The sequence below is a fragment of the Taurulus bubalis genome, assembly GCF_910589615.1.
Source record: "Taurulus bubalis genome assembly, chromosome: 8".
Taxonomy (NCBI): domain Eukaryota; kingdom Metazoa; phylum Chordata; class Actinopteri; order Perciformes; family Cottidae; genus Taurulus; species Taurulus bubalis.
The window spans coordinates 437,501-455,000 of record NC_136596.1 but is presented as its reverse complement, the minus strand read 5'-3'; the positions used below and the strand labels follow the sequence as shown (position 1 = coordinate 455,000).

The following is a 17,500-nucleotide window of genomic DNA, read 5'->3' as shown; positions in this document are numbered from 1 at the left end:
TACGCATCACTTCCTGTTTACTTCTCTTCATGAGGACGTTACGCATCACTTCCTGTTTACTTCTCTTTATGAAGACGTTAGGCATCACTTCCTGTTTCCTTCTCTTCATAAAGACGTTAGGCATCACTTCCTGTTTCCTTCTCTTCATGAAGACGTTAGGCATCACTTCCTGTTTACTTCTCTTCATGAAGACGTTAGGCATCACTTCCTGTTTCCTTCTCTTCATAAAGACGTTAGGCATCACTTCCTGTTTCCTTCTCTTTATGAAGACGTTACGCATCACTTCCTGTTTACTTCTCTTCATGAAGACGTTAGGCATCACTTCCTGTTTCCTTCTCTTTATGAAGACGTTACGCATCACTTCCTGTTTCCTTCTCTTTATGAAGACGTTACGCATCACTTCCTGTTTACTTCTCTTCATGAAGACGTTAGGCATCACTTCCTGTTTACTTCTCTTCATAAAGACGTTGCGCATCACTTCCTGTTTACTTCTCTTCATGAGGACGTTACGCATCACTTCCTGTTTACTTCTCTTCATGAGGACGTTACGCATCACTTCCTGTTTACTTCTCTTCATGAAGACGTTACGCATCACTTCCTGTTTCCTTCTCTTCATGAAGACGTTACGCATCACTTCCTGTTTCCTTCTCTTCATGAAGACGTTAGGCATCACTTCCTGTTTACTTCTCTTCATGAAGACGTTACGCATCACTTACTGTTTACTTCTCTTCATGAAGACGTTACGCATCACTTCCTGTTTACTTCTCTTCATGAGGACGTTACGCATCACTTCCTGTTTACTTCTCTTTATGAAGACGTTAGGCATCACTTCCTGTTTCCTTCTCTTCATAAAGACGTTAGGCATCACTTCCTGTTTCCTTCTCTTCATGAAGACGTTAGACATCACTTCCTGTTTACTTCTCTTCATGAAGACGTTAGGCATCACTTCCTGTTTCCTTCTCTTCATAAAGACGTTAGGCATCACTTCCTGTTTCCTTCTCTTTATGAAGACGTTACGCATCACTTCCTGTTTCCTTCTCTTTATGAAGACGTTACGCATCACTTCCTGTTTACTTCTCTTCATGAAGACGTTAGGCATCACTTCCTGTTTACTTCTCTTCATAAAGACGTTGCGCATCACTTCCTGTTTACTTCTCTTCATGAGGACGTTACGCATCACTTCCTGTTTACTTCTCTTCATGAGGACGTTACGCATCACTTCCTGTTTACTTCTCTTCATGAAGACGTTACGCATCACTTCCTGTTTCCTTCTCTTCATGAAGACGTTACGCATCACTTCCTGTTTCCTTCTCTTCATGAAGACGTTAGGCATCACTTCCTGTTTACTTCTCTTCATGAAGACGTTACGCATCACTTCCTGTTTACTTCTCTTCATGAGGACGTTACGCATCACTTCCTGTTTCCTTCTCTTTATGAAGACGTTACGCATCACTTCCTGTTTCCTTCTCTTTATGAAGACGTTACGCATCACTTCCTGTTTACTTCTCTTCATGAAGACGTTAGGCATCACTTCCTGTTTACTTCTCTTCATAAAGACGTTGCGCATCACTTCCTGTTTACTTCTCTTCATGAGGACGTTACGCATCACTTCCTGTTTACTTCTCTTCATGAGGACGTTACGCATCACTTCCTGTTTACTTCTCTTCATGAAGACGTTACGCATCACTTCCTGTTTCCTTCTCTTCATGAAGACGTTACGCATCACTTCCTGTTTCCTTCTCTTCATGAAGACGTTAGGCATCACTTCCTGTTTACTTCTCTTCATGAAGACGTTACGCATCACTTACTGTTTACTTCTCTTCATGAAGACGTTACGCATCACTTCCTGTTTACTTCTCTTCATGAGGACGTTACGCATCACTTCCTGTTTACTTCTCTTTATGAAGACGTTAGGCATCACTTCCTGTTTCCTTCTCTTCATAAAGACGTTAGGCATCACTTCCTGTTTCCTTCTCTTCATGAAGACGTTAGGCATCACTTCCTGTTTACTTCTCTTCATGAAGACGTTAGGCATCACTTCCTGTTTCCTTCTCTTCATAAAGACGTTAGGCATCACTTCCTGTTTCCTTCTCTTTATGAAGACGTTACGCATCACTTCCTGTTTACTTCTCTTCATGAAGACGTTAGGCATCACTTCCTGTTTCCTTCTCTTTATGAAGACGTTACGCATCACTTCCTGTTTCCTTCTCTTTATGAAGACGTTACGCATCACTTCCTGTTCACTTCTCTTCATGAAGACGTTAGGCATCACTTCCTGTTTACTTCTCTTCATAAAGACGTTGCGCATCACTTCCTGTTTACTTCTCTTCATGAGGACGTTACGCATCACTTCCTGTTTACTTCTCTTCATGAGGACGTTACGCATCACTTCCTGTTTACTTCTCTTCATGAAGACGTTACGCATCACTTCCTGTTTCCTTCTCTTCATGAAGACGTTACGCATCACTTCCTGTTTCCTTCTCTTCATGAAGACGTTAGGCATCACTTCCTGTTTACTTCTCTTCATGAAGACGTTACGCATCACTTACTGTTTACTTCTCTTCATGAAGACGTTACGCATCACTTCCTGTTTACTTCTCTTCATGAGGACGTTACGCATCACTTCCTGTTTACTTCTCTTTATGAAGACGTTAGGCATCACTTCCTGTTTCCTTCTCTTCATAAAGACGTTAGGCATCACTTCCTGTTTCCTTCTCTTCATGAAGACGTTAGACATCACTTCCTGTTTACTTCTCTTCATGAAGACGTTAGGCATCACTTCCTGTTTCCTTCTCTTCATAAAGACGTTAGGCATCACTTCCTGTTTCCTTCTCTTTATGAAGACGTTACGCATCACTTCCTGTTTCCTTCTCTTTATGAAGACGTTACGCATCACTTCCTGTTTACTTCTCTTCATGAAGACGTTAGGCATCACTTCCTGTTTACTTCTCTTCATAAAGACGTTGCGCATCACTTCCTGTTTACTTCTCTTCATGAGGACGTTACGCATCACTTCCTGTTTACTTCTCTTCATGAGGACGTTACGCATCACTTCCTGTTTACTTCTCTTCATGAAGACGTTACGCATCACTTCCTGTTTCCTTCTCTTCATGAAGACGTTACGCATCACTTCCTGTTTCCTTCTCTTCATGAAGACGTTAGGCATCACTTCCTGTTTACTTCTCTTCATGAAGACGTTACGCATCACTTCCTGTTTACTTCTCTTCATGAGGACGTTACGCATCACTTCCTGTTTACTTCTCTTTATGAAGACGTTACGCATCACTTCCTGTTTCCTTCTCTTCATGAAGACGTTAGGCATCACTTCCTGTTTCCTTCTCTTCATGAAGACGTTACGCATCACTTCCTGTTTCCTTCTCTTCATGAAGACGTTACGCATCACTTCCTGTTTCCTTCTCTTCATGAAGACGTTACGCATCACTTCCTGTTTACTTCTCTTCATGAGGACGTTACGCATCACTTACTGTTTACTTCTCTTCATGAAGACGTTAGGCATCACTTCCTGTTTACTTCTCTTCATGAAGACGTTACGCATCACTTCCTGTTTACTTCTCTTTATGAGGACGTTACGCATCACTTCCTGTTTCCTTCTCTTCATGAAGACGTTACACATCACTTCCTGTTTACTTCTCTTCATGAGGACGTTACGCATCACTTCCTGTTTACTTCTCTTCATGAGGACGTTACGCATCACTTCCTGTTTACTTCTCTTCATGAAGACGTTACGCATCACTTCCTGTTTACTTCTCTTCATGAGGACGTTACGCATCACTTCCTGTTTACTTCTCTTCATGAGGACGTTACGCATCACTTCCTGTTTACTTCTCTTCATGAGGACGTTACGCATCACTTCCTGTTTACTTATACTTATTTATTTGCACGAATTCAAAAACTAAAGTAATATCAGGATGATGAATGTAAGACATCTCCCTCTCTCCCCCCGTCTCTCTCTCTAGAAGCGAGCGTTGAAAGCAGAGGGTTGTGTTTCTAAACTGAAGGTGGCGCTGCAGCAGCTGCAGGTGAGACAACAGACAACAGTATGTATATATTATGTATATTATAATAATAAATGTTGACTTCAGTCAGAGAACGACCGTCTGAAAGCAGCAGACTCTGAAATCGTCATGACGATGAGACACAACGCTCAGGTGGCGTCTGAATACCTGAACAAGACGGCAAGCCACGCCCACTCCTCCATCCGGTAAGCCACGCCCACACCGGTCAGTGTGGACTCTTCCTGTCCCAGTCATCTCTGCTTTGATGTTCATGAACACAACTGTAACCTGTCTGTCTCCAGTCAGCTGTTGGGGGAAGCAGAAAGTCTCGTTCTCGTCTCTCAGTTGCTGAAGTCCATCGACAAGATCTCCAACCTTGACTCAGCGTCCTAACCTCTTCCAGACCCTCTGACCCTCCTCCAGAACATTTCTTTTAGCTGACGCTTTTATCCAAAGAGACTTACACTTTATTTTCGAGACACCGTAGACTCAACAACGGGAGCGATTCGGGGTTAAGAGTCTCAAGGACGCTAGCGGAGCCGGGGCTCGAACCTCCGATCCTCTGATTGAAAGACGTGCACGCTAACCACTGAGCCACAGTCCTCCAGACCCTCAGATCTTCTCTGGATGTGGTTTATTCCCTTTGATGACATCACAGTGGCCTCTGGCTGCTGATTGGTCGGTTTGTTTGTATTTGCAGCGTCATAAACAATATTAAACAGCTGCATCTTGTTGTTATTATGAAATAATGAACTCTGATGTTTCATTATGTCTGTTTGCATTTAGAGAAATCTTCTCTCAGGTGTTTAGAAGGAAAAGAATGTCTGTGGTTAGCTTTGCTTAGCATAAAGAGGGATAAACCGTTAGGTACTCAGGTGTTCAGGTACTTAGGTATTTAATTAAATTCAGTTTATTTTGTATAGCCCAACATCACAAATACAAGTTTGCCTCGGAGGGCTTTACAGTCTGTAACATAACATCCTGTCCCGGGACCTCACATCGGAAAAAAGGGGAAGAAACCTTCAGGAGAGCAACAGAGGAGGACCCCTCTCCCCGGATGGACAGAAGCAATAGATGTCATGTGACCAGAATGAACAACGTAACAGAGTTACAGCACATTACATGAATGTGACAGAAATGATTCATATAATGAGTAGTATGCATGGTCCATGATCCAGATAGCCACGACCCATTAAGCAGAAGGAGGTAGAGAGGAGGGGCATCACAGGGGCAGGGGGAGGAGAAAGCAGGGCCATGGCAGCTGGCAGGACGGCTCCTGACCAGTTGCATCAGCAGGGCCAGCGTGGCTGCCTGGAACCAGGCAGCCACGAATCTATGGAAAAAGAAAGTAGAGTTAGTAATATGCATTGAAGAGACAATCATTTATCCAGAAGGAGAGAAAGAAGAGGTGAAGAGGAGGAGCGAAAGAGGAAGAGAAGGAAAGGAGGAGCTCAGTGTATCCTAAAATGTCCCCCAGCAGTCTAGGTCTATAGCAGCATATCTAGGGGCTGGACCAGGTAAACCTGAACCAGCCCTAACTATAAGCCTGAAACAGTCCTAACTATAAGCCTGAAACAGCCCTAACTATAAGCGCCATCAAAGAGGAAAGTCTTAAGTCTACTCTTAAATGAGGTGACTGTCTGCCCTCCGGACTGAAAGTGGAAGCTGATTCCACAGAAGAGGAGCCCGATAACTGAAAGCTCTAGCCCCCAACCTACTTTTTAACACTCTGGGAACCACTAGTAACCCTGCATTCAGTGAGCGTAATGCACTCGTGGGGTAATATGGCACTATAAGGTCCTTAAGATATGATGACGCATCACCAGTTAAGGCTTTGTGGGTGAGGAGAAGGATTTTAAATATGATTATTGATCTTACAGGAAGGCAGTGGAGAGCAGCTAGTACAGGAGCAATGTGATCTCTCTTCCGCGTCCTCGTTAGTACACGAGCTGCTGCATTTAGGTACTCAGGTGTTCAGGTGTTCAGATACTCAGGTGTTCAGATACTCAGGTGTTCAGGTTCTTCGATTCTCAGGTAAAAATAAAGCACAGAAAGCGAGGCGCAGAACAAGTGGATAGTAGCGTAACGTGAAAAAGTACTTGGAGTAAATGTACTTCCACTTTATCAGGTACACCTGTACAACTGTATGCCATTCAGTACAGTTGAACGGCCATAAAGTACTTTAAGATGCTTTTCATGTTCACATCACAGGTATGATACGACCTTTAGAGTGTAACGTCACAGGTATGATACGACCTTTAGAGTGTAGCGTCACAGGTATGATACGACCTTTAGAGTGTAGCGTCACATCACAGGTATGATACGACCTTTAGAGTGTAGCGTCACATCACAGGTATGATACGACCTTTAGAGTGTAGCGTCACAGGTATGATATGACCTTTAGAGTGTAGCGTCACATCACAGGTATGATACGACCTTTAGAGTGTAGCGTCACAGGTATGATATGACCTTTAGAGTGTAGCGTCACATCACAGGTATGATACGACCTTTAGAGTGTAGCGTCACATCACAGGTATGATACGACCTTTAGAGTGTAGCGTCACATCACAGGTATGATACGACCTTTAGAGTGTAGCGTCACATCACAGGTATGATATGACCTTTAGAGTGTAGCGTCACATCACAGGTATGATACGATCTTTAGAGTGTAGCGTCACATCACAGGTATGATACGACCTTTAGAGTGTAGCGTCACATCACAGGTATGATACGACCTTTAGAGTGTAGCGTCACATCACAGGTATGATATGACCTTTAGAGTGTAGCGTCACATCACAGGTATGATACGACCTTTAGAGTGTAGCGTCACATCACAGGTATGATACGACCTTTAGAGTGTAGCGTCACATCACAGGTATGATACGACCTTTAGAGTGTAGCGTCACATCACAGGTATGATACGACCTCTAGAGTGCAACGTCACAGGTATGATACGACCTTTATTTAAACGTTGCTGTTGAAGCTCTTCCTCAGGACTGCATGCTGATTGGTCGGAGGAAGATTCAAACGCACAAGAGAAAATAGAAATTATGGAAATCTAAATATTCATTTGAATATGTTTGTGTATCTAAAGTTTCCCCATCACACACACCTAACACGTACAAGTACTTGTACAAGTACTTACTGTACTACAGAGTACTACAGAAACGCTTCATCACTTATATTTAGTTTCCCATCCTGCCAAGGATATAACTTTATTAATTTTACAGTTAACAGTCAATGTGAGGAAGAGAGTCAATGTGAGGAAGAGAGTCAATGTGAGGGAGAGAGTCAATGTCAGGAAGAGAGTCAATGTGAGGAAGAGAGTCAATGTGAGGGAAGAGAGTCAATGTGAGGAAGAGAGTCAATGTGAGGGAAAGAGTCAATGTGAGGAAGAGAGTCAATGTGAGGGAAAGAGTCAATGTGAGGAAGAGAGTCAATGTGAGGGAAAGAGTCAATGTGAGGGAGAGAGTCAATGTGAGGGAGAGAGTCAATGTGAGGGAGAGAGTCAATGTGAGGGAAAGAGTCAATGTGAGGAAGAGAGTCAATGTGAGGGAAAGAGTCAATGTGAGGGAAGAGAGTCAATGTGAGGGAAATAGTCAATGTGGGAGAAAGAGTCAATGTGAGGGAAAGAGTCAATGTGAGGGAGAGAGTCAATGTGAGGGAGAGAGTCAATGTGAGGGAAAGAGTCAATGTGAGGGAGAGAGTCAATGTGAGGGAGAGAGTCAATGTGAGGGAGAGAGTCAATGTGAGGGAAAGAGTCAATGTGAGGAAGAGAGTCAATGTGAGGGAAAGAGTCAATGTGAGGGAAGAGAGTCAATGTGAGGGAAATAGTCAATGTGGGAGAAAGAGTCAATGTGAGGGAAAGAGTCAATGTGAGGGAGAGAGTCAATGTGAGGGAGAGAGTCAATGTGAGGGAAATAGTCAATGTGAGGAAGAGAGTCAATGTGAGGGAAGAGAGTCAATGTGAGGGAAAGAGTCAATGTGAGGGAGAGAGTCAATGTGAGGGAAATAGTCAATGTGAGGGAAAGAGTCAATGTGGGGAAGAGAGTCAATGTGAGGGAAGAGAGTCAATGTGAGGGAAATAGTCAATGTGGGGAAAAGAGTCAATGTGAGGGAAATAGTCAATGTGGGGGAAAGAGTCAATGTGGGGAAGAGAGTCAATGTGAGGGAAAGAGTCAATGTGAGGGAAAGAGTCAATGTGAGGGAGAGAGTCAATGTGAGGGAAAGAGTCAATGTGAGGGAGAGAGTCAATGTGAGGGAAAGAGTCAATGTGAGGGAAGAGAGTCAATGTGAGGGAAATAGTCAATGTGGGAGAAAGAGTCAATGTGAGGGAAAGAGTCAATGTGAGGGAGAGAGTCAATGTGAGGGAGAGAGTCAATGTGAGGGAAATAGTCAATGTGAGGAAGAGAGTCAATGTGAGGGAAGAGAGTCAATGTGAGGGAAAGAGTCAATGTGAGGGAGAGAGTCAATGTGAGGGAAATAGTCAATGTGAGGGAAAGAGTCAATGTGGGGAAGAGAGTCAATGTGAGGGAAGAGAGTCAATGTGAGGGAAATAGTCAATGTGGGGAAAAGAGTCAATGTGAGGGAAATAGTCAATGTGGGGGAAAGAGTCAATGTGGGGAAGAGAGTCAATGTGAGGGAAAGAGTCAATGTGAGGGAAAGAGTCAATGTGAGGGAGAGAGTCAATGTGAGGGAAAGAGTCAATGTGAGGGAGAGAGTCAATGTGAGGGAGAGAGTCAATGTGAGGGAAAGAGTCAATGTGAGGGAGAGAGTCAATGTGAGGGAGAGAGTCAATGTGAGGGAGAGAGTCAATGTGAGGGAAAGAGTCAATGTGAGGGAAAGAGTCAATGTGAGGGAAAGAGTCAATGTGAGGGAAAGAGTCAATGTGAGGGAGAGAGTCAATGTGAGGGAAAGAGTCAATGTGAGGAAGAGAGTCAATGTGAGGGAAAGAGTCAATGTGAGGGAGAGAGTCAATGTGAGGGAGAGAGTCAATGTGAGGGAAAGAGTCAATGTGAGGGAGAGAGTCAATGTGAGGGAGAGAGTCAATGTGAGGGAGAGAGTCAATGTGAACTGTGAATGTTAACTTATTACAGACTATTACAGTAGTGATATGGATTAATAAACTTATTACAGACTATAACAGTAGTGATATGGATTAATAAACTTATTACAGACTATAACAGTAGTGATATGGATTAATAAACTTATTACAGACTATAACAGTAGTGATATGGATTAATAAACTTATTACAGACTATAACAGTAGTGATATGGATTAATAAACTTATTACAGACTAAAACAGTAGTAAAATACCAAACGGAGAGAAGATGGCGGCTCCACAGAGTATTTTCAACTTCTACTATTATTATTATTACTATTATTGATCTATTAATAATATATTAGTAATATTATTATATTATTAAGCCCCAAGGCATTTTTTAGGATTCTGCTCGAAATATCATACCCAAGCTAAAAAGGGTGTTTCTCTGCAACCACAAGGGCTATTTGAATAATGTTGGTGTTATAATAAAGGCAACCCATGTGAGATGTTGTTCAGATGTTAGTATATATGTTACTGGCTAAGAGTAAATAAAGATTCAAATATAGAAACACAAAAGTAGAAGTTTCAGGTCCACCTAAAAAAAAAAAAAATCACTTTTTTTTTTTCACTATTTCTTTGAAATGATGCAGCTGTAAGGTCCAACTCTAACCCAAATCATAGCTCAATATGTGAACATTCTCTAACCCAAATCATAAACAATATGTGAACATTCTCTAACCCAAATCATAAACAATATGTGAACATTCTCTAACCCAAATCATAGCTCAATATATGAACATTCTCTAACCCAAATCATAAACAATATGTGAACATTCTCTAACCCAAATCATAAACAATATGTGAACATTCTCTAACCCAAATCATAGCTCAATATGTGAACATTCTCTAACCCAAATCATAGCTCAATATGTGAACATTCTCTAACCCAAATCATAAACAATATGTGAACATTCTCTAACCCAAATCATAGCTCAATATGTGAACATTCTCTAACCCAAATCATAGCTCAATATGTGAACATTCTCTAACCCAAATCATAGCTCAATATGTGAACATTCTCTAACCCAAATCATAACACAATATGTGAACATTCTCTAACCCAAATCATAGCTCAATATGTGAACATTCACTAACCCAAATCATAGCTCAATATGTGAACATTCTCTAACCCAAATCATAAACAATATGTGAACATTCTCTAACCCAAATCATAGCTCAATATGTGAACATTCTCTAACCCAAATCATAGCTCAATATGTGAACATTCTCTAACCCAAATCATAGCTCAATATGTGAACATTCTCTAACCCAAATCATAACACAATATGTGAACATTCTCTAACCCAAATCATAGCTCAATATGTGAACATTCACTAACCCAAATCATAGCTCAATATGTGAACATTCTCTAACCCAAATCATAAACAATATGTGAACATTCTCTAACCCAAATCATAAACAATATGTGAACATTCTCTAACCCAAATCATAAACAATATGTGAACATTCTCTAACCCAAATCATAAACAATATGTGAACATTCTCTAACCCAAATCATAACACAATATGTGAACATTCTCTAACCCAAACCATAGCTCAATATGTGAACATTCTCTAACCCAAATCATAAACAATATGTGAACATTCTCTAACCCAAATCATAGCTCAATATGTGAACATTCTCTAACCCAAATCATAGCTCAATATGTGAACATTCTCTAACCCAAATCATAACACAATATGTGAACATTCTCTAACCCAAATCATAACTCAATATGTGAACATTCTCTCTGCAAAGGTTGACTTTGAAAAAGTGAAGCAGAACAGAGAGAACTTCAATTTTTGTGTTTCTGTTTGAATCTTTATTTACTCTTAACCAGTAACATATATACTAATATTTACACGTCTGAAGTACAGAGAGATTTCAGGCGAGGTTTCCAAAATTTGCATTTGGGCACATTTGCGCGCATCTGTGACATTTGAGTTTTTTCATGTACCAAACCTTATATTTTACTTGTATATTACTTATGGTGTACGCATGGTACAACTCATGTTGCTGTGTTCTTTGGTTCATATCTCAGTGATGCTGGAATTGTGGAATTCTCTTGCTTTTTGCCATCTGTTATTTTCTGATAGCACCGAGCTACGGGTTGCTAGTTCCGGAAACATGCCGAGTGTTATGATAAAATAATGATTATGAGATTTTAATAATTATTTTGTTGGTGTTTGAGTTGTGTTGAAATGGCTGACTAATTATTGTAGCCCAGGTTCTCTTGGTTCATTTGATGTGTAACGTCAATATATTTGTTCATGATTATTGTAATGTTTTACACAGTTTAACTAAAATGTATAAACTGGAGCCTGCGTCCGGTCTGCGGGGCTTAAAGGGTTAACTTCCTTAAAGAACGTTGAAGAATAAAACGAGACTTCAACAGAAAAATGTGAGGCTCTTATTTTGAAGGACGCTCGTCTTCAATCAGAGTCGGTGACGTTGCTGCCGCTGCTGTCGTCATGGTTACCGGCAGTGTACTCCTTGCAGGTGACCTTTGACCTGAGGGCTAGCTTCCTGTTGTCATGGAAACAAGAAGCTCAGACGCAGAAATAATAGTTTCAGGAAAAGTTGAGAAAAAACGTCTGATACCTGCGATAGAAGAACGGCCTTCTGGGGGAGAGACAGGCGTCTGTCTGCCGGGCCTGCGGACAGACGGGTAGGGGTCAGGTCTAAAGGTCTACCTATATACCTGAACCAGGTCTAGAGGTAGACCTTTAGACCTGAACCAGGTCTACAGCTAGGACTGGTTCAGGTCTACAGTTAGCACTGGTTCAGGTCTATAGTTAGGACTGGTTCAGGTCTATAGTTAGGACTGGTTCAGGTCTATAGTTAGGGCTGGTTCAGGTCTATGGTTAGGACTGGTTCAGGTCTATGGTTACGGCTGGTTCAGGTCTATGGTTAGGACTGGTTCAGGTCTATAGTTAGGACTGGTTCAGGTCTATAGTTAGGACTGGTTCAGGTCTATGGTTACGGCTGGTTCAGGTCTATCGTTAGGGCTGGTTCAGGTCTACAGTTAGGGCTGGTTCAGGTCTATAGTTAGGGCTGGTTCAGGTCTATAGTTAGGACTGGTTCAGGTCTACAGTTAGGACTGGTTCAGGTCTATAGTTAGACTGGTTCAGGTTTATAGTTAGGGCTGGTTCAGGTCTATAGTTAGGACTGGTTCAGGTCTACAGTTAGGACTGGTTCAGGTCTATAGTTAGGGCTGGTTCAGGTCTATAGTTAGGACTGGTTCAGGTCTATAGTTAGGACTGGTTCAGGTCTATAGTTAGGACTGGTTCAGGTCTACAGTTAGGGCTGGTTCAGGTCTATAGTTAGGGCTGGTTCAGGTCTATAGTTAGGGCTGGTTCAGGTCTATAGTTAGGACTGGTTCAGGTCTATAGTTAGGGCTGGTTCAGGTTTATAGTTAGGACTGGTTCAGGTCTATAGTTAGGGCTGGTTCAGGTCTATCGTTAGGGCTGGTTCAGGTCTATAGTTAGGACTGGTTCAGGTCTATAGTTAGGGCTGGTTCAGGTCTATAGTTAGGGCTGGTTCAGGTCTATAGTTAGGACTGGTTCAGGTCTATAGTTAGGGCTGGTTCAGGTCTATAGTTAGGACTGGTTCAGGTCTATAGTTAGTACTGGTTCAGGTCTATAGTTAGGACTGGTTCATTAATCAGTCTCTGGTGTGATTACAGTTGAAACAGAGAAGCCTCAGGTAAATTACCCATAATGCAGCAGTGCTGGTGGCTCCTCCTACTGGAAAGTCCAGGTGCTGCAGTGCTGACGCCTCCTCGTTCTCCACCGTCATCCCACTGCGCCCCTCCTCACTGCTACCTGGTCACATGGTCACATGACATGGTCACATGACACAGGGTCACATGACGTGATGTAGAGCGACAGCATGTCACATGACTCACCTTTAGCAGCGTTCTCGGTGGGCTCCTCCTCTTCCTCGCTACTCCCACTGCTCTCACACTGAGCGAGATAGAGCCTTCATCATTACATCATCATCATCATCACATCATCATCATCATGATCACATCATCATCATCATCATCACATCATCACCACATCATCATCATCACATCATTATCACATCATTATCACATAATCATCATCATCATCACATCATCATCATCACATCATCATCACAGCATCATCACATCATCATCATCATTACATCATCACATCATCATTACATCATCGTCACATCATCATTACATCATCATCACATCACATCGTCATCATTACATCATCACATCATCATTACATCATCATCCCATCACATCATAATTACATTATCATTACATCATCATCACATCATCATCATCACAACATCATCACAACATCATCATTACATCATCATCACAACATCATCATTACATCATCATCAAATCATTACATCATCATCATTACATCATCACATCATCATCACATCATTACATCATCATCACATCATCATCACATCATCATCATTACATCATCATCACCATCACATCATCATCACATGACATCATCGTCATCACATCATCACATCATCATAACATGACATCATCATCATCACATCAATACATCATCATTACATCATCATCACCACATCATCACTACATCATCATCATCACATCATCATTACATCATCATCACATCATCATATCATCATTACATTACATCACCATCACATCATCATCATTACATCATCATTGCATCATCATCACATCATCATCACATGACATCACATCATCATCATCACAACATCATCACAACATCATCATCACATCATCATCACATCATCACTACATCATCATCACATCATCATCATCACATCATCAGCACATCATCCTCATGATCACATCATCAGCACATCATCATCATCCTCATCATCACATCATCATTACATCATCATCACATCATCATTACAATACATCATCATCACATCATCATCACATCATCATCACTACATCATCATCACATCATCAGCACATCATCATCATCCTCATCATCACATCATCATTACATCATCATTACATCATCATCACATCATTACATCATCATCATCACAACATCATCACAACATCATCATTACATCATCATCACAACATCATCATTACATCATCATCATCATCATCACATCATTACATCATCATCATTACATCATCACATCATCATCACATCATTACATCATCATCACATCATCATCATCATTACATCATCATCACCATCACATCATCATCCCATCATCATCACATGACATCATCATCACATCATCATCACATCATCACATCATCATTTCATGACATCATCATCATCACATCATTACATCATCATTACATCATCACCACATCATCACTACATCATCATCACATCATCATTACATCATCATCATATCATCATTACATTACATCACCATCACATCATCATCATTACATCATCATTGCATCATCATCACATCATCATCACATGACATCACATCATCATCATCACAACATCATCACAACATCATCATCACATCATTACATCATCATCACATCATCATTACATCATCATCACCATCCCATCATCATCCCATCATCATCACATCATCATCACATGACATCATCATCACATCATCATCACATCATCATTACATGACATCATCATCATCACATCATTACATCATCATTACATCATCACCACATCATCACTACATCATCATCACATTATCATATCATCATTACATTACATCACAACATCATCACATGACATCATCATCATCATCATCACATCATCAGCACATCATCCTCATGATCACATCATCATTACATCATCAGCACATCATCATTACATCATCATCATCATCATCATCATCATCACATCATCATCACATCATCAGCACATCATCATCATCCTCATCATCACATCATCATTACATCATCATCACATCATCATTACATTACATCATCATCACATCATCATCACATCATCATCACTACATCATCATCACATCATCAGCACATCATCCTCATCATCACATCATCATTACATCATCATTACATCATCATCACATCATTACATCATCATCATCATCATCACAACATCATCATTACATCATCATCACAACATCATCATTACATCATCATCATCACATCATTACATCATCATCATTACATCATCACATCATCATCACATCATTACATCATCATCACATCATCATCATCACATCATCATCACCATCACATCATCATCCCATCATCACATCATCATCACATGACATCATCATCACATCATCATCACATCATCACATCATCATCATCACATCATTACATCATAATTACATCATCACCACATCATCACTACATCATCATCACATCATCAAATCATCATTACATTACATCACCATCACATCATCATCATTACATCATCATTGCATCATCATCACATCATCATCACATGATATCACATCATCATCATCACAACATCATCACAACATCATCACATCATCACATCATCATCACATCATCATCATCATTACATCATCATCACCATCACATCATCATCCCATCATCATCATCATCACATCATCATCACATGACATCATCATCACATCATCATTACATGACATCATCATCATCACATCATTACATCATCATTACATCATCACCACATCATCATCCCATCATCACATCATCATCACATGACATCATCATTACATCATCACATCATCATTACATGACATCATCATCACATCATTACATCATCACTACATCATCATCACATCATCATTACATCAGCATCACATCATCATATCATCATTACATTACATCACCATCACATCATCATCATTACATCATCATTGCATCATCATCACATCATCACATGATATCACATCATCACAACATCATCACAACATCATCATCACATCATTACATCATCATCATCATTACATCATCATCACCATCACATCATCATCCCATCATCATCATCATCACATCATCATCACATCATCACATCATCATTACATGACATCATCATCATCATCACATCATTACATCATCATTACATCATCATTACATCATCACCACATCATCATATCATCATTACATTACATCACCATCACATCATCATCATTACATCATCATTGCATCATCATCACATCATCATCACAACATCATCTTCACATCATCATCACATGACATCATCATCACATCATCATCACATCATCACTACATCATCATCACAACATCACATGACATCATCATCACATCATCATCATCATCACATCATCAGCACATCATCCTCATGATCACATCATCATTACATCATCATCACATCATCATTACATTACATCATCATCACATCATCACATCATCATCACTACATCATCATCACATCATCAGCACATCATCATCATCCTCATCATCACATCATCATTACATCATCATTACATCATCATCACATCATCATTACATTACATCACATCATCATCACATCATCATCACTACATCATCATCACATCATCATCCTCATCATCACATCATCATTACATCATCATCACATCATTATTACATCATCATCATCACAACATCATCATTACATCATCATCACAACATCATCATTACATCATCACATCATCATCACATCATTACATCATCATCACATCATCATCATCATCATTACATCATCATCACCATCACCATCCCATCATCATCATCACATCATCATCACATGACATCATCACATCATCACATCATCATTACATGACATCATCATCATCACATCATTACATCATCATTTCATCATCATCACCACATCATCATTACATCATCACTACATCATCATTACATCATCATCACATCATCATATCATCATTACATTACATCACCATCACATCATCATCATTACATCATCATTGCATCATCATCACATCATCATCACATGACATCACATCATCATCATCATCACAACATCATCACATGACATCATCATCACATCATCACTACATCATCATCACATCATCATCACAACATCATCACATCATCATCATCATCACATCATCACATCATCTTCACCACATCATCATTACATCATCGTCCTCCTCCTACTCACCTGGTGAGTGTTGCACCTGCGTCTGTGGAGGCGTGTCCTCAGCTGTAGCTCCTCCCCCTGTCTGTCAGCCTGCTGGCTGAGCCTCCTCACCTGCTCCCTGTACTGATCTTTCTCCTGCAGGAGCAGCCGCACCTCCTCCTGGAGCTCCGCCCACCACGACAAAGCCTGGAACCGATTAAAGGGTTCACATTCATGACACCTTTTTCCTCCTCTTCCTCCTGCTCCTCCTTCTGTTGCTCCTCCTCCTCCTGCTCCTCTCCTCCTCTTCCTGTTGCTCCTCCTCCTCCTCTCCTCCTCCTCCTCCTC

At 40.7% G+C, this 17,500-nt stretch overlaps 2 protein-coding genes across 2 annotated transcripts in view; one reads left to right on the top strand and one right to left on the bottom strand.

The window, feature by feature from the left end:
- The window catches only part of entr1 (endosome associated trafficking regulator 1), a 7,181-nt gene extending 2,441 nt beyond the window's left edge, over window positions 1-4,740 (top strand). Inside the window, 3 exon segments of the mRNA XM_079222210.1 lie at window positions 3,978-4,094; window positions 4,098-4,222; window positions 4,319-4,740. Coding sequence (XP_079078336.1) covers window positions 3,978-4,094; window positions 4,098-4,222; window positions 4,319-4,409 — 333 coding nt within the window. The 3' untranslated portion in view covers window positions 4,410-4,740.
- A 6,200-nt stretch (window positions 4,741-10,940) lies between these two features.
- card9 (caspase recruitment domain family, member 9) overlaps window positions 10,941-17,500 on the bottom strand; it is a gene marked incomplete at its 5' end in the record, with an annotated part of 16,786 nt that continues 10,226 nt past the window's right edge. Inside the window, 5 exons of the mRNA XM_079222209.1 lie at window positions 10,941-11,648; window positions 11,724-11,776; window positions 12,837-12,946; window positions 13,030-13,087; window positions 17,195-17,359. Of these exons, the coding sequence (XP_079078335.1) occupies window positions 11,555-11,648; window positions 11,724-11,776; window positions 12,837-12,946; window positions 13,030-13,087; window positions 17,195-17,359 (480 nt within the window). The 3' untranslated portion in view covers window positions 10,941-11,554. The remainder of the gene's footprint in view (window positions 11,649-11,723; window positions 11,777-12,836; window positions 12,947-13,029; window positions 13,088-17,194; window positions 17,360-17,500) is intronic.